Here is an 18,303-nt window from a genome sequence, read left to right on the forward strand (position 1 = left end):
ACCAGGGCTCATTTTGAGGAGGAACGCACAGGAACGCAGTTCTGGCAGTTCCCAAAAGAGGTCACATGTCAGGTGGCCCCACCCACCTGACTCTCGGACATTTTGTGTCTGTTTCGGCCTGGATTGGGGCCGAAATGGCATGGATCTAGCCTCTGACGGGTGGTGGATCACTCTCCTGCTCATCAGCGGCCCGATCCTGACCATTTTGGGCCCCTTTTCAGCCATTTTAAGGCCCCTTTTGCCATTTTGGGCCCAATTTCGGCCCTGAATGACCAGGATTGGGTCCAAAATAGGTGATGTCAGGGAGTGTGGCATATGCAAATATACTAACGACACACTTCCGGTGATGGCAAGAGGCGTGGCATATGCTAATGAGTTATGCTAATGAGTTCCTCCAGCTCTTTTTCTACGAAGTGACCCCTGCTCTTAACCATGGCCTTCCAAGAATCTATTAACTTTGATGTAGGTTTTCCAGAACAATGACTTTCTCCTCCTGACATCCCTGCTGGAGATTAGGAAAATAAAGCAGTGAAAGCAACCAAAGAGTTAACCGAGTCTTCAAGGTAAAGTCATCAGTTAAGTCACCTGTTGATCGATTCATTTCTCCCCCTCCAGTAGAAGAGTTGTCTAACGAGGCATTTAATGAGATTGATTCTGCTTGGTTGTCACTGTGCGTAAAATACAGATAGAAGAAAGGCCATTGAGGGAATTAATGTTATTAAAAATATGGGCAGGAGGGATTTCACCTCCCTCTGGTGTTGAAATGCAATAGCTGTTATGATAAATAGCATTTATGCATATACATCTGAGAAGATCAGTTCTTTATTTCTATTGGTGTGACATTAAGTGATGACAAAAAATCCATTGCCTGTAAATGAACAGTATATACATATAGATATATTTGCCTCAAATAACAAGACATTAATCAACACACTTTCCTCTAAACCAGTGGCTTCCAAACCTGTGTGCCTGGGCACTGAGGGAATTTATCAGAGGCCCCTAAGTAAGAAGAACGGTAGGGGAAGATGAACTGCCCAAAGGTTGGCACAGTCACCATTATCAACCTTCTGTGTAAAACACTGACCCAGGGGGTTGGTGGGCATATTTTCTATGTACCCTTCACCAACATGAGGTGACAGACACAAAAAGCCAGCAAACATCCCAAATTTTGTGCCCTTAAACATGTCCCAAAATGACACAAGGGTTCCCTGAGGGGGAAGGGAGTGGCAATTCAACGTGGGAGGAATTACCTGAGGGAAATTTGGAAACCACTGTCTAAATCTATTGCTCGTTCCCCACCACCGTGACACCTTCACTATAGATGAACCATGCCTGCTTAAGCAGAGGGCTTTAAATCCAGTAGAAGGGCATCTTCAGATTCTTTAACTTCCTGTCTGAGCATGACTTTTTCTGGAGTAAGCACTCCCTTTTCCTCGGCCTGAGAAGGGCCTTTAGAGCTCCCACCTCTGTCTTTCTTCACTTTGGTTATCACTTCTGTGTAGGAAATTTCCTCCGCAATGGCTTCAGCCTCCCCACTGTCAGCTGCTGTGTCAGTGCCGGCCTCTTGGACTCCTCCTTGATCCTCAGGAGTTGTCGGCTCCTTGGTTTTCTTATTCTTCTTGAATGTTTCCTTGGTTGGGGCTGCCTTGGATATCGTTTTCTTGAACCTGATCCCAGATTGCCTGAGCCTCTCTCCTGACTGCCTGATTCGCTCTCTCCTCTCTGGCGTTACGATTCTAGTTCGAAGCCGGTCTACCCTCTTGCCGAAATTCTGCCTCGTCTTCTGAATGTTTTCCCTGGAAAATGCCTTTTTTATGTTGTCGATGCGTCTCATGCCTGATTTCTTAAATCGGGATGCTCTGCTTTCTTCTATGTAATACTCTTCGTCAGAGGAGAGGTCATCGGGGAGGCAGAAGGCGTCTTCCCCTCGTGTCCTGTCTTTGATAACTGATAAAGATGATGGACATGGAATGTCCTCCTGTAAATGAAAGCACAGTATGTCAATCTTGTAGCACAATGTCCCCCAAATGCATTTTGTATATAAAGGGGAAGGGGGCAAAGGATAAAGGGTGCTTCCTCAGCAACTCTCTCACCAGAGAGGTGAAGCTACCTCCCCCCCCCCCCGTACCCTCTATGAAGCCCCTATTTCCATCACCCTCCTAGAGAAAACGGGCTGAAAGGGTAGGAAATGAAACTGAAAAGGGGTACAGGGAAGAAAAAGGGTTCTCCTCCAACACCAGAAACCAACTCAATTCAGAGCTGCATTAAAATGCTTAAAACTTGCAAGCGATCTTGTTCATGGATTTCCTGCATAATTACTGCTTTAGCCTAACCCTTTAGAACAATTAGGGGAGGGTGCGGGATTCATACCCAAGAAAGAACAGAAAATGTTTTTTGGGGGTGGGGGGGATCCTGCAATGTCAAAGCATTCATTTTATCAATAACCATGGCAAAACTATCAGCTCACCTCCTATCTGCATTGGCTGTTGCTATTATGGTGTTAGTTACATTGGAAATCAGAAATCAAGCCAAAGAAAGGGAACAGAAGATTCAACCCACTTGGTAATGGACGGTTACTTCACGGATAATCCAGTATAATTCATTACAGGAAGAAATTGCGCTTTTGATCACAACGAACTGTTGATGCTGCTGCTAGGCAAGAAACCAGAAAAGTAAAGCCTTGGAAGGATGGGACAGAGGCTGACAATATACATTGTCATCTAACAACTGCTGTTGATAAAACTGGAGAGCAAAGTACGTCCTCTGTGGGAACCATTTTGCACATACATGTGTGCACACACGGCATCTTTTGAGTACATGACTACTTTTGTGTCTTTCAGGACCCCACTATAATGTGATCTACAATTCTCAAACAAGAGGAAACCTTTTCCTCTACATTGCGGCCATTGTAAACCACCCAACTAACTCCCTGAGCCTAACCACAGATGCTCCAGCCAAGAGTTAAGCATGACTGTTGAAACCAATGGGCTTAGATGAGACTAACTGCGCAGTATTGTAGCCATTTACTTTGACGGAAGCCTCCTCTGTTTCAGTAGAAGTTGCTTCTAAATATCATTGTGTAAGCCAGATTGGTGTAGTGGTTAAGAGCGGCAGGACTCTAATCTGGAGAACCAGGTTTGTATCGCCACTCTTCCGCTTGAAGCCAGCTGGGTGACCTTGGGTCCGTCATAGCTCTCTCAGAGCTCTCTCAGCCCCACTCACCTCACAGGGTGATTGTTGTGCGGATAATAATAACATACTTAGTAAACTGGTCTGAGTGGGTGTTAAGTTGTCCTGAAGGGCGGTATATAAATCGAATGTTGTTGTTGTTATTATTGTAAGAAAACTGGTCAAACACCAGATAGATGTAGAAAGCAGCACAAGCAGGCCAGCCCCAGGTACATTAAGAGTCTTTACATAAAAAACGTAGACAGAGGTCATGCTTCTTCATTATTGGTCCTCCTAGATCTGATGAGACCTAAATATGCTCCAGAAGGGAGGGAATGTTGAGAGCAGCTGTACCCCTGCTCATGCCTCTCCGGGAATCCTGGAGGTAAACATTCCCTCCTGGACTTTGTAAGGGCCCTTCAGCTTGTGCATATTTAGGATTGCAGCTTCACTGTAAATGCTTAACTTTATATCACATTTTTGCCTATGACTACCTATTATTAATTGGAATTGCCTGCAGGTGAGCATGCATATAAACTGAAAGTTGATTCTGCCCCTCCACATTCAGTAGGCTAGTATGGGATGACTGGCAAGGATTTGACACATGTGGGCAGGTGGGCTAGTAATTTTGGCAGTGGGCTCCTAACCTGTTCCTATTTGCAAGGCTGCTTTATTGAACAATATCTGAATCAAGTACACTGAATATATGCAATATGGTATCAGTAGCAGAGCACGGTAAATGGCAAACGTTTCAAAATTCCATGTATATCCATTGCAATTTCGGTCCTGTGTTTGTTTGGTTCCCTTTTTTGCTGACACTGAAGGCAATCCGGGCCTTCAGTACAAACGGGCCATTTGGCACTTAGCAATTGCACATTCTGTGGTCATGATTCTTGCGGATGGCATGAAAGCTATCTGAATAAGTTAAATGAATGGGGCGCAGCCTCGGCTAAAAGGGAAACCAATCTGAATAGTCTGTGAAGAGGACTTTCATTCACAAAATTCTTTGTGTAACATTTTATGCTAAAATCTCTGTCCAGTCTATAGTTTTTATAATATAATTTGCATTTGATTTCTTCCAACAGTTGAGCAATGGTTTCATCACAAGGACAATTAAGAGCTAGTTCAGGCTGTTTTCACACTGCTTACCGGCCATGGAACATCGCGCTGAGCTCCCACAACGACAGCGTCTTCCCGGCACAATTTTGTGCAAGAACTGCCATTCTCACATGACATTGCGCCAGGAAGACGCTGTCGTTCCGGGAGCTCGGTGTGATGTTCTGTGGCCAGTAAGCCGTGTGAAAATGGCCACTGTGTTTATGGAAAATGCCATCAAGTAACATGATTTATGGTGTCCCCATAGATTTTTCAAGGGATGGGCTGAGCAGAGGTGGTTTGCCATCGCCTTCCTCTGCGTAGTGACCCTGGACTTCCTTGGTGGTCTCCCATCCAAGTACTAGCCAGGGCCATCCCTGCTTAGCTTCCAAGATCTGATGAGATGGGGCCAGCCTGGACCATGTAGGACGGGGTTCGTTCAGATACTATCCAGGCACAAACCAGCCAGGAGACACAGCTGATCTCAGCTGACCAGAGCATCTGTATGATGAAAATATGCTTGCAATCACCTCTTCGCCATTTTATTTTGTAGGGGCGCGCGCACACGCACCCTGCAAATGAGAAGGCGGCAGACCAAACCCATGACTTGGAATGTGAAAAATCTAAATGATCTGTAGAAAGAAAGATACAGAGGGCAAGAGGCAACACTGAAATCAGCAGGAGTAATGACTTTATTTGGGTGGACTGTGACCATACTGAAATCCTCCTCCCCAGGACCGACTTCATCAACTTCTCTCCCCTTGCCAGCAGGGAAGGTGAAATGTACCAGCAGAATTTTATGCAAACCTGCAGCCTGCTGCTTTTGGGTGTTTTAACCAGACAAGTGCAAACCTTCTGGGATGACTGACAAGCATTTGGCACTTATTAAACACATTAAAAAATTTAATTTATGAAATAACTTTAAATATATGCAATTGCTTGTATCCACTGGTTCAGATTTCTCTATGAAGTTGTCTCATATTGAGTTAGACCTCGTCCCACTGAATCAACAATATACTCTAAATGTCACTGGAGCTCATGGGACTCCAGGCAGAGGTGTTCCCCCTATCCTGTGACTTGAAATCCTGTTAACTGGAAATGCCAGGGCCTGAACCCGTGGCCTTCTGCGTGCAAAGCACATGTACCACTTAGCTACACACAGTCCCACCCTAAATTTTCTGGCCCCAAGCCTGGCTGAACTGCTATTTATTCTATACAGAACATTTAATCCTACAAAGATACACCCCCTACCCCTGCAATGTCTCCAGTCTGCGCCCTGCTCAAGGGAATGCAACAAGGGTAGAAAAGTGGAAGCAGGGGATGGTGCCCTTAATCTTGGGAGGAGATATTTTCCGACACCCATTCCAAATATTTGCAAGAAATAAAATTCTCCTAGCTCTAGTTTTCCCAGGCCTAATCTTATCTATCAGTAGTAGATCTCAGCAAGGGACCCCTGAATTTGCAACCAACTAATACATGCGCGCACACACAAAATTATGGCTACACTTTAGTAACTTAACTATTTCCTTGCTGGTCATTTTTCTTCTCTAAGCTTTCTACCCCATAGCTGTTCCCCCCTCGCCTTGCCACAGGGGAAAAGCTACAAGAAAAGCAGCTGGAAAAGAGTATTTTGGAGAGGGACTCTCCCCGCTTCAGCGCCATCTTTCTCCTTGGTTCTGATTCCAGCCTCAACTGGCAGGGAAAGCCCCAAGGGAGCATTTTTAAAGGTATCTTACAAAGAACCTCATATAACATATAGCTTGGTCTTGGTCGTGTAGTTTACTTACAAACACAGGTCCCAATCCGACAGGACACAGCAACAGACTGTAGGCTGGAAAGCCTGGAACTGTTCTGCTATCTTGCATCAGAGGAAAGCTTTCTCTGCCAATAAGAAAACAATTCTGCTAGCAGAACAGATGCTTAGGACCAGGGCTTTTTTCAGCTGGAATGCGGTGGAACAGAGTTCCAGCACCTCTTGAAAATGGTCACATGGCTGGTGGCCCCGCCCCCTGATGTCCAGACAGAGTGCGGAGGGCAATCTAAACTCCCCTCTGTCTGGAGATCAGGGGGCGGGGCCACCAGCCATGTGACGATTTTCGCCGAGGCCAATTTAAACTTTAAAAAAAACCCTTGTTCCAGCTGACCCAAAGTGACATCATTGTACAGTCCTGGGAGCATGCACACACTTTGCGTGCACGCATGTGGTACCACAGGGAACCACCTTTCGCCAAGAGTTGCTCCCTGTGCTGGCAACCCACTGAGTTCCACCACCTCTTTTCCCAGAAAAAAAGCCCTGCTTAGGACCCAACCCTTTGTTCATGGGGATTGCATAAGTATCTCCCCACTGAACCGATGAGTGGGGTTGTTTGCTAGGGAACCAATATGAGAAATCCTGCAGTTGGTCTCTCCTTTTCTCTAGACCCTCCTTGAAACATACGCTCCTGTCAGAATCACCATGTCAAATTGGGGCAACAAGCTACAATCCTGCATCTATTAGGGAAATGTAGATCCAACTGAAATTGTTGTGATGTGGCAGATGGTTAACAACAGGGCTTTTTTTCTGGGAAAAGAGGAGGTGGAACTCAGTGGGTTGCCTGCAGAGAAAATGGTCACATGGCTGGTGGCCCCACCCCCTGATCTCCAGACAGAGGGGAGTTTAGATTGCCGAGTGGCACGGAGGGCAATCTCAACTCCCCTCTGCCTGGAGATCAGGGGACGGGGCCACCAGCCATGTGACCATTTTCAAGAGGTTCCAGAACTCCGTTCCACCGCGTTCCAGCTGAAAAAAAGCCCTGGTTAACAATATCTGGGACTGCAGCTCCGCTGATTGCCCATTGAGGCCCAATGATGACCCAACTCTCTAAAATAATTTCTGCAAGAAAAATAGTAAAACCCCGGAAAGCTGATGTGAAATCAATCCAACAAGGGGAGCGTCGGTCAAGGAGGCAAAGCGAAAACAATTATGATTATATTATGTTAATTTATGCTATGTTGAAAGTCCATGTACAGTCTACTATGCATAAGTTGTTTTTCTTTCACAGAACCAGTGGTGGCCAACCTTTTGGGTATGAAGTCAGATCCAAAGATAGCACCCCCTGCCCAGCCCCTGCCATACCTTGGAGTGATTCAGTCTCTCTTTTCTGAGAGAGGCAGGCAGTCATGGGCTCTGGGCCACAACCAGGTCCACGGGGCCTCCTGCCCAGCATGTATGCCAAGATGGCTGTCCAACACCACACACCTGTACAATAAGTATTCTTGTGTGCCCCCTGCAAATGTATCTCTGCAATGAGATCTACCTGGGGGATGGTTATGAACTTTTATAATCCAAGTAACTTGCCAGTTGTCCAGAGGCTGCAACAGGTTATTTTAATTTATTTTGCTTAACGCCTTCTAAATATAGGCCGTTTCTACACACCCTTAAAGGGAGAGCCCACTCACGGAATGCTGGCAGCTTTTCCTCAGGAATCCAGACATCTCCATCTGCAAAACGGTTGCGGGTTGTTGGCTTCTTTTTTTTGGTACGCAGAACAAGAGAAGCTACCATGGTACAAATGCCAAAAATGTGTACCATTGGTATACAATAATTCACACTGTTTATATAAAGAGAATTTCTTTAAAGTGCAAAGTGCTAAGTACAATAAATAGTCAATAACAATATCAAAAGTTACACATAAATTACTTGGATGAATGATGGCCAAGATACAATAAATAACAATAAATATAATTCTATTTACAATGTATATTCTTAAAAGGAGGCACAATGTAACAAGATCTTTAAACGGCAGGTAATCAACACTGTGCCCTGGAACTGAGGTAAGTAATTATGTCATATAAAAGAGTCCTGATAACAATTGTATAATGTTCTTATTTTGTAGGTCACCCCAGGTCCAGAAAAAGCTGTTACACTCGAAGTTGGCCCCGACCAGCAGAAGTTTTGCAAATGGAGATGTCACCAGCATTCCATGAGTGGGCCGTCCCGTTAAGGGCACGTGGAAACAGTCATATTCTCAACTACTTCCAATTGTTATCTGACAAAGGTAGCGTTTGACTCTCGAAAGCTTAAGACCATGAAAATCTAGTTGGTCTTTGAAGTGCTACTACTCAGATCTTACTCTTTTACTGCAGATCAACACAGCTACCCACCTGAAATTTACTCCAATTATTATTTTCAGAAAGGTAGCCATGTTGGTCTATAGTAGAAGAGCAAGATTCAGGTAAAGTGGTGCTTTAAAGACCAACTGGATTTCCAGAATGTGAGCTTTCGAGAGTCCGATCTCCCAAGGGAGCCCTGCACCTGAATCATCTTCTCCAATTATTATGGGGCTAAAGCATGGGGGGAAACCCTGCCAGGGGTCGCCATAAGTCAACTATGACTTAAGGGCAGGATTTCATTCATTCAAAGCGTGGGTGTATAAAAAGGATTATAGAATCTGCAAGAAATTATGGCACTTCACATTCATGGATCACCTTAAAACTATGACAGCCTGTGTTGCTTCTGGCCCCCATGGATTGGGGCCAGAAGCAAAGCAGGGTATTAAAGAAAGTTTCTGCCTTCATATCCAAATGCAAGTTGTAATTTACTTTGCCCCCTGACTCAGAATGTTATGGACCATCCAGACAACTCTATGTGGCATTTATCTATCTCAAAACCGCATTTAATTCCACCTCAAGATATCATTTGTGGAGAAAATTAATTAATATGAATATAGAGAATAGGTTGCTAGAGCATATTAAAAGCCTTTACAGGGACACCAGCTTAAAGATCAGATTAGGTGTCTATGGCCAATTGTACATCAAAGTTGCATTTTGATCCCTTTAGTTCTCAATTTATACATAAATGAGATGGTAGAATACCTGTTAGGATCCCAATTTCTTCCAGTAAGAGAAGGTGGGAATGCTATTGTAATTTTGCTTTATGCAGATGACTGACTGCTAATTTCCCATATCCAAATTGGTCTTAGAAGGTTGCTGAGACAGTTCAGATTCTACCGTAAACCAAATCTACTTCATGTAAATTATGATAAACCACGATTATGTTTTAGTAAAAGAGTACATCAATATAAATGGACAATGGAGGAGAAACCACTAGAACTGGTGTCTAGCTTTAAATATTTAGGGATGATGTTCCATCAGTCGAGCTCTTGGACAGCCCATATTGAGCATGCTAAGCATGACCTTGAAAAAGCTGAACTGCAACTGATAACGAAGCTCAAGACAATGCATCCAACCGGACTGAATCAAGACCTAGGCTTCCTGTCTCATTATCAATGCTGATTTCCCCACACCGAGTACCCCTCTGCATACTCCATCCTGTCCTATCACGGCTGCTATTGTCATTCACCGGCTATTGTCATTCAGCTTCTGAAATCACTCCGCTTTCCAAGATATAAGGATAAATGGACTCACATTCTAGCTGTATCTGAAGAAGTGAGCTGTGACTCACGAAAGCTCATACCCTACCACAAATTTTTGTTAGTCTTATAGGTGCTACTGGACTCTTGCTCTTTTCTTCTACTTGAAAAAACTGTCCTTGGTATCTTTAGATTTTATAAGAAGAGAGGAGGTTGCCTGATTTTTCCAACCTTGGAAATTTATAAAATGAAATTATTGCCCCAGCTTCTATAAGGAACAATTTGAGGCTCTGGAAAACTTCAGTCTTTAGAAATTTCTCAAAACAAATTTGCCCACCTGCTGTTAGGCATCTTCAGTTATGGTTAGAGTAGAATGCTCTCTACTCTCAATAACAACCTTAAGTCTATAAAGCAGCCATTAACTATTGGCTGAAAATCATCTTTGCACATCTCCAGGTGACGTTGGCATATGGAGGGATGACGGATAACTCATGGCACAGCTTTGTATCGAGATTAGTGGCTAGCCTTGGCTTCTCAGAAGAATACTTGAGGGCCCTTGGCTTCTATGCAGCCATACGTTTAGTAAAACAAAGACCAGCGTGATCAAACTGGACTAGTAGGCACCTTGAGAACAACCCTACTTTATAGGTAGTTACTTCCTTCTCTCCTGACTCTTCCAGTGTACTGTATTGAAATAGTGTATTACGAGCACAGAAAGGCTTTCACTAAGACACGTGAGGAAATTGAAATTGCTCAAGATTTTCTATGCCTTGGCTCAATCATCAATCTAAAGGGAGGCTGCAATAAAGAAATCAGAAGAAGACTGAGACTTGGAAGAGCAGCTGTGAGGGAGCTCTCTGGGGACCAAGATAATCCAAACTATGGTATTCCCCATTGCCATATATGGATGTGAAAGTTGGACAGTGAAGAAAGCTGACAGGAAGAAAATTAATTCATTTGAAACGTGCTGGAGGAGAGCTTTGCAGATATCATGGTCAGCCAAAAAGACAAATAAGTGGGTACCAGATCAAATCAAGCCTCAATTCTCCTTAGAAGCTAAAATGACAAGACTAAGGCTATCGTACTTTAGTCACATCACTTGAGAAGACAAGATTCTCTGGAAAAGCCAATAATGCTAGGAAAAGCGGGAGACTTAAAATGAGATGGCTTGATTCAATAAAAGAAGCCACATCCTCCAGTTTGCAGGATCTGAGCAAGTCTGTTAATGATAGGATGTTTTGGAGGTCTTTCATTCATAGGGTTGCCCTAGGTTGGAGGCGACTTGATGGTGCATAACACACATAGATATTCTACTGTGCATAGTCTTGGAAGGGCACTTCAATGGAATTCCATACAGCAATAGAGTCTGCTACTGTGATTATAGGTCCATTGAGGACATGTCTCATTCCAGTGTCCCAAATTTGAGGACGAGCCCAGTAGATTTTCGAGGATCATTACTTTCCAAATGGCAAGTTTTGCTGCCACCATCATAAAGGTAAAAAAGACTATAAGTCATGCTGACCCAAGCATCGTTGACCTGTACACCAACAGCACTACTTTGGTTCATTATCCTTCGGATTGTATGGTGTTTTTATTAGGTGATATTTTAAATAGTAATTCTGTATTTTAATCTTTTCTATGAAAATGCCCAGAATATTTTTTAAAAAATTATCTTGAGGGGCATTTGATTTTATCTTGTATTGTTGGTATGGCTTTCTGCTAAAACAATAACGATTGATTGATTGACTTGGAACATATTCACTTGCAAGTCAGCCACATTGATTTCCTCACAACCATAGGCAAAATTCAGACAAAATTGAGCACTTTTACAGGGAGATCACCTTTCTATGCCCATTTAATTCAATGGACTAAATCTGCGGAAGACTGCACTGTTCGAGCCCAATGAGTGGGACCTATGGAGCCGCTCTGCTAGCAGAGATGGTTACCTACAGGAGAAAGAGACTTTCCCTGATAAAAAACTACTAAGCTCCTTCACAGGAGGAAAGCACATCAACAAGTAGAATGGATCAATGGGATCCAACCCAATGCTTTCACTACAAGTGCTAGACACATGCTGGATCATGCCTTTTAATTCCAAGCAAGATTGCAATGTCTTGGAAGGAATCTCAACTGAAATCAAGGCTATTTACTTCAGTTTGAACATCAGCATCAAGGTTCAAGTGTGCTTAGGATCACAGTCTAAGGTTGCAGTTGTATGCACTCTTACTTGGGAGTAAACCCAATTGAAATCAGTGGGACTAACTTCTGAGTAAACCCACATAAGGTTTTGTCCGCTCATCTCTTTATGCTGCTCATTAAGACTACATTTCATCCATTTATTTTGACGGCTTTGTTTTTAAATTTTCAGAAGATTGCTAACTATCCCTAATTATTGTTTTCAGGTGAACAAAACGGGGCATTTAATTGCACTGACACAGTGTAGAGTAAAATCTATCCTTTTCGAAGAAGGGTGCCATTGTTGTATCTGTGGAATTCTCCTCTTAAGAATTTTACAGTGGTCCCCAATAAATCTCAATTCTTTTTCACAGCTTGTTCATTTTTAAACCACATATTGGTATAAAGATGTTTTGAAGTAATAAATGAACAGCTCCCAGGCAACGAAAGCACAGATTTCAATAGAAGAGATTGAAACGTATGCTTAGCTCTTCTACTGAAAAAAGTAGGATTTCAAAGGATTGGACTTTGGCTGGATTGTACCTAGTGTTATTCATTAATTCCTCAGCAACTTTTCCCATCTGGAATCTATTCCTTAGCTAAAACTGAAGCAAAGTAAAATCATCCACTACAATATACAAGCACATTCAGGTACATTTGATCACATGAACACCCTTGAAATGTCTAAAAAAGAAGCCCCCCCCCCATGAATGAAGTTATCCCTGCATCAAAGCTCTATTCACCATGCAGAACAGGAGCATTTTCTAAGTACATTTGCACTCAAAAAAGAGAGCCCTTCTTAAGAATATAAATTTAATTTTAGCCCACGAACATCTGATTTCTTTCCACTGCAAGCGATCAATCTAGCAAAACCTTGCTTGGATAACAAGATGTACAGCTCCAAAGGAATCCTGAAAACGATAGGTACAATCAGGGCTTTTTTTCTGGGAAAAGAGGTGGTGGAACTCAGTGGGTTGCCCTCAGAGAAAATGGTTACATGGCTGGTGGCCCCGCCCCCTGATCTCCAGACAGAGGGGAGTTTAGATTGCCCTCCGCGCCACTCAGCAGTGTGTAAGGCAATCTAAACTCCCCTCTGTCTGGAGATCAGGGGGCGGGGCCACCAGCCATGTGACCCTTTTCAAGAGGTTCCGGAACTCCGTTCCACCGTGTTCCCGCTGAAAAAAAGCCCTGGGTACAATAGCTGGAGGAGGAAAGTTTGCAAGTACAACCTGCATGGAAGTGAGGGGAAACACACACCGCAACTTATGCCAGCAGCCAATATTTAGGAAACAACATAAAAACAAGCAGTTTTTTAAACAAGCAGTTCAGGAAAGTGCCACTTTGTGCAAAGAAATGCTGAGGTTGAAATCTCTAGTTAAGCCAGTGAAAAATAACAGGGATGACACTCAAGCACAGAATACTCTGTCGTGACGCCCAAGTGCCTGCCTCGTATTGCCTTTCAGAAAGGCAACAGATAGGCTTTGCTGATCTACAGTTAATCTTACGTTGGCTGCCTCAGAAGCCATCCGACACTAATAATAGACTGAGTGCCTCGCCGCTGGTAGATTCATACTGCAACACATTCACCGGCAGAAATCAATTTTTTAAAAAGAAAAAACAAGATGATATAACACACTTATATTGTCAAGATTGTTTCCCCTCCCACTGGTTTGTTAACACTGCCGGGGGTTGGTTCGGTGGCACCGAACGCAGCAAAAGTTACGGCGGTTAACAACAAAACCTATTTACCTGGTAAATGACGACACGAAACTTGTTCTTCCTCAGCATTTCCTCTTGCTTGGCTTCAACTTTTTGCACGTTGGCACTCTGCTTTTCTACGCGTGCCCTCACTTCTTTCACACGAGCGCTAACTTTGCGGGTTTTCTGCAGCAGCTTGTTCACAGTGTACCCGGTGTTGCCGTGAGCCTGCGCAAGCTTTAGTAGGTCTATCTGAATGGTCTTGATGGCGTCCTCCATTTCTCGGTGTCTCTCTTCGATGCGCTTCTGGCTGGCTTGCACACTGTCCACAATGGTGGCCACCTTATCCAGGACCCTGACGATTGTGAACGCAGCATCTTGTTCCTCATCATCGTCTGTGACACTGGACAGGCGGTTTGGATGGATTTTGTCCGTCTCCAAGGTGGCTTCACGATGGTCCATGCTGCCTGCCTTCAGTTGGTGTACAGGAGCTGAAATACAAACTCTCCTCACGACGGCTGTTCAAACCCCAGCACGACAGTTCTGGCACTAGGGCAAGAAGTTTGCTCGACAGCTGGCTTTAGGGGAATGTTCAAAAGCAGGGTCTGAAACTCCACCCCGAGCAACTTGTCAAACATTTACAACTACAAAATACCCATGTGTGATTGTTCAAGCACTTTCTGCAATATGAAACCTCTAAAATTAGGAAGCAACGCCGGGAAAGGAACATACAGTCAACGAATCACGTTTCTGTACCAATTAATTTGCTCGAGTTAATCCAGGAATAGCTAAGCAACTTACTAATAAATCCAGAGAACAAATTGGCATGCTGTTAAGATCCACTGTTGCTTTTTAATTAAGCCCTTTTCTTGGGTAGCAGGTTGAACTGAGTTCAGTGTTTTCCAAAAGAATTTTGGCTAGTTGAAAAAAACAAGAAAAACTCTGCCATTTCTCTTCAAACCACAAAGGCTTCTCCTTCCAGTAATGAATAAACACACTCAGAACAGATGAAATATCATGGGAAAACACTGTATTGACATGCCTTTCCAATTCAAATATTGAAAGCCTTTTTATTGAACAAATTATTCAATCCTACATGCAGAATTAGAAAGGCCTAAAACTACAGGCTGAACGGCTGGAACACACCCTAGTTACATTTTAGCTCTGCATCTTCCAAACAACTACTAACATTCTATTAATATAATACCTACAACCAGAAGACGGTATTTGAATGAGACGTGTTCTTAGCTCTTGAAAATAGTCTAGACAAGAGCGCAAATCTTTAATGGCATTTAATAATTTTTCCTTCTTTTTTGTTTCGTTTTGCATTTTAATCACAAAGACTATACAATTTGTATTTGCTGATGTGAAAACGGGTATCCTCTTTAGAAAACTGTAATAAGTTATGAAAGCATTTTAAACAGCGATCAATCATGAGTTTGATTTTTCAACGTAACTCTAAAAAATAATAATACAGAAGTCTAATCAAGACCTGTTTCTGTAGGACAAACGGCCTCTGCTTTACTGAGCAATCTTCCCAATTATGAAATGCGTATTATTATTAACTTTTTTTACAATTAAAAAATAAAGTGTCAAATATTTACGAAGACAGTGGTGCTTCGACCCAGTCCGTACATGTTATAAATATGTTACAACTACACACAAGTACACATCTTCACATTTCATGCAATTGGCAGTGTCTAAAAAAACCATTTACTAACTTCCAAAAACATTTAAATATCTACGGTATTTAAACACAGTGTCTTCTAGTTCCTTGTAAGAAAAGTTGGCTGTAAACATCTTTACCCCTTAGGTCATGCCTGGTTTGCTAGGAAACGCGACCAGTTCCATTTGTTTGTTCTACAACCACTGGTGAAATGTCTCTGTTCTCCAAAAAATGTTACATTCCAAGAGTAAAGCACGAGTCTATTATAACCATGTGATACAAGTATAGGAAAATCAAACTACGGTATTCTCCAAATTGTGAAATGAGAAATTACTAGAGCTGTCCACAGCTTCAGCTGCTTTTGGAATAAAACAAAAGCACAGTTACACTAAAAAAAAAAGTCCAAAAATAAGGCCTCTGAAATAAATATTTCCTTTCTTTTAAAAAAAGATAATAAAATTGTACATCACATGGTCAATGTGGGTATAAAAATCAAGCTAAACCATCCTGGATGACGTATCTGAAGTAAAGTGGCCTAAATTTTGCTTCTGCCGCCGTCCTCTGTTGTTTTTTGGGCATTTCCTGTGATTGGGAGCAAAAAGAGAGAGCGATTTATTAAATGACTGTATCTGAAAAGATTGGTTTGCAAAGCAACCAGAACATTGCATGGCCAGGGCTTTTTTTCTGGGAAAAGAGGTGGTGGAACTCAGTGGGTTGCCCTCAGAGAAAATGGTCACATGGCCAGTGGCCCCGCCCCCTGATCTCCAGACAGAGGGGAGTTGAGATTGCCCTCCGTGCCATCTGAACTCCCCTCTGTCTGGAGATCAGGGGGTGGGGCCACCAGCCATGTGACCATTTTCAAGAGGTTCCGGAACTCCATCCCACCGCGTTCCAGCTGAAAAAAAGCACTGTGCAGGGCTATACCTGTCCATCACTGAAACCTTCCACAAAGCAATACAGGTTGGCCCTTTGGGATTTGCATTCTCTTGGGGCTACTTTTCATCTGACTCTCATGTTCTTGTATTGCCTAAAGATGGAACAAGGGCAGAGTACAGTGTCGGCCTCGTCCTTCATGTTTGTTAATTAGGCAATTTCTACCTCTGCCTTTCTGTTTCAAGAAGAAACAACCAAGGCAGTTTGCAAGCACGGGGCTGGATTTCAAGAATCTGTTCCACCAATGGCAGTGCTTTCTTCCGGCGGAAGTAGCCTATCCCGGAATGCAAAATTATGAATGTTTCGAATCAGGGGAAGGACTCCTTCCGGTGGAGGAAAGCACCACGCTGAGAGGAACAGATCCATGGTATTTAACACTTGTTATGGAAGGTACCTAACGGCGTTTTGCTGCTTTGAGATTTTCACATTGTAGCAGCAGCAGTAATTCTTGTAGTTGTAGTAGATTTATTGTCATTAGCCTTAGACCATCACAAGATGAAAAAATGCATCATCAAAAACAGTTACATCCAGCATCATAGTTAGAATTTAAAAAAAAAAAGTACAAGGAATCCAAAGGAGATTTTCATATTGGTAAAATGTCTTATTTGATTTTATTGGCTTAGAGAGTAATTCTAAACAGGTCTGCTCAGAATCCTACTCAAGTTTATTCAATGGGGCTTACTCCAAGCAAAATGTTTGCAGGATCCAAGGAGTCTTCCTCCAAAGGAAGAGCCACTTAATTTGAAAAAAGTTTCTTTAGATTGGATGAAGACTGCACACTCAAGCCAACAGGGGTCCCCAACCCCCGGTCCGTGGAGTGTGGTCCTGGTCCGTGGCCTACTAGCAACCGGGCTGCACAGAAGGTGAGTGGCGGGCAAGCGCAGAGCCGGCTCTAGGGAGCAGGTGAGGTAGGTGGTCGCCTATCACCCCCAGATGGGACTGTCTAGTTGTAGGAAAACAAACTCAGGGCTCCCACTGATTCTGCATTGTGGTGAGTTGTATAATTATTTCATTATATATTAATAATAATAGAAATAAAGTGCACAATTGTATCATTCCGAAACCATCCCACCCACCCCCCGGTCCAGTTTCTTCCACGAAACTGGTCCCTGGTGCCAAAAAGGTTTGGGACTGCTGCTTTAATACATAACCAAATAAGCTTTGCTCAGCAATCTAGTAAAATAGGAGTAGGATCCCCCCCATACTGTATTTTTTGTGATTAGGGTTAGCTGCCTGGTGTGTTTTAAACAGAAAAGTGGGATAAAATTGCCTACTAGTAAAAAATAACACAGCAACACCACCAATAGCTGCATACACAGGCTTTGAGAACAATGGCCCACTCAGCCGAATCTGATAGCCTGCCACTCTTTGGTGTTTAGAACTGGCTATAAGGCATACCATTTCCTGGGCTCTGTGACTCACAAGAGACTAATGTGGCAAGCACCATCTGCCTTGGGGAAGTCAAATCCCAAAGTTAACAGCTGGGGGGACTGAAAGTGGCCTTCCACTATCAGAATAAACAAGACCTTCAGTGTCTTCACTACACAGCCTCTATGAATCATGCTCTGCATATTTTAACCATGATTAGCAGCTTGCTTGCTTAGCCAAATGTCCCCTCCCTTGTATGGCTGACATAGTGCACCAGATGAAGAGTGGGGGGGCAGAACCTTAACTGCTAGAAACCAGCAGCCAAATTCTGGCAGATTAAGGCTGCCGTCCTGAAAACACTTCAGACTCAATCGCATCAAATCTTATGCTTGGCTCCAGGGCTTTTTTTCTGGGAAAAGAGGTGGTGGAACTCAGGATCACACAATGACATCACTTTGGGTCAGCTGGAACAAGGGGGGAGTTTTTAAAAGTTTAAATTGCTCTTGGCAAAAATGGTCACATGGCCGGTGGCCCCGCCCCCTGATCTCCAGACAGAGGGGAGTATAGATTGCCCTCCGCGCCGCTTGGTGATCTACACTCCCCTCTATCTGGAGATCAGGGGGCGGGGCCACCGGCCATGTGACCATTTTTAAGAGGTGCCGGAAAAAAGAGGTGCTGAAAAAAAGCCCTGCTTGGCTCACATCTGAATAAGCAAGCATAAGAGGAAGCATTTAATCCTTTGCACACTCTGAAGCCAAGGCCTTCAGCCACTGAAATCATCGCTGCTGACACCAGAATTTGCAGGTGGCTTCTCTGAGCATAAGCAGTTGGGGACGGGGGTCAGCAGAA

The 18,303-nt window shown here is 43.4% G+C and overlaps 2 protein-coding genes across 2 annotated transcripts in view; both read right to left on the bottom strand.

Annotated features, from left to right (window-relative positions):
• Positions 1–802: 802 nt before the first annotated feature.
• CAVIN4 (caveolae associated protein 4) lies at positions 803–14,047 on the bottom strand. The gene is made up of 2 exons (XM_054985355.1): positions 13,539–14,047; positions 803–1,978 (listed from the first exon to the last, which is right to left on the bottom strand). Exons 1-2 carry the CDS (start codon positions 13,947–13,949, stop codon positions 1,337–1,339), a joined length of 1,053 nt encoding a protein of 350 aa, XP_054841330.1. The 5' UTR covers positions 13,950–14,047; the 3' UTR covers positions 803–1,336.
• A 496-nt stretch (positions 14,048–14,543) lies between these two features.
• The window catches only part of TMEFF1 (transmembrane protein with EGF like and two follistatin like domains 1), a 127,871-nt gene continuing 124,111 nt past the window's right edge, over positions 14,544–18,303 (bottom strand). The window contains exon 10 of the mRNA XM_054985362.1: positions 14,544–15,735. Within this exon, the coding sequence (XP_054841337.1) occupies positions 15,651–15,735 (85 nt within the window). The 3' untranslated portion in view covers positions 14,544–15,650. The remainder of the gene's footprint in view (positions 15,736–18,303) is intronic.

This window comes from Eublepharis macularius, chromosome 7, assembly GCF_028583425.1.
Source record: "Eublepharis macularius isolate TG4126 chromosome 7, MPM_Emac_v1.0, whole genome shotgun sequence".
Lineage (NCBI taxonomy): Eukaryota > Metazoa > Chordata > Lepidosauria > Squamata > Eublepharidae > Eublepharis > Eublepharis macularius.

Excerpts from the sequence above, each read along its gene's own strand:
- CAVIN4 (XM_054985355.1), bottom strand. The coding sequence starts at position 13,949 with ATGGACCATCGTGAAGCCACCTTGGAGACGGACAAAATCCATCCAAAC. Across the intron at positions 1,979-13,538 it reads TTCGTGTCGTCATTTACCAG|GAGGACATTCCATGTCCATC; the intron begins GTAAATAGGTTT and ends TTTCATTTACAG.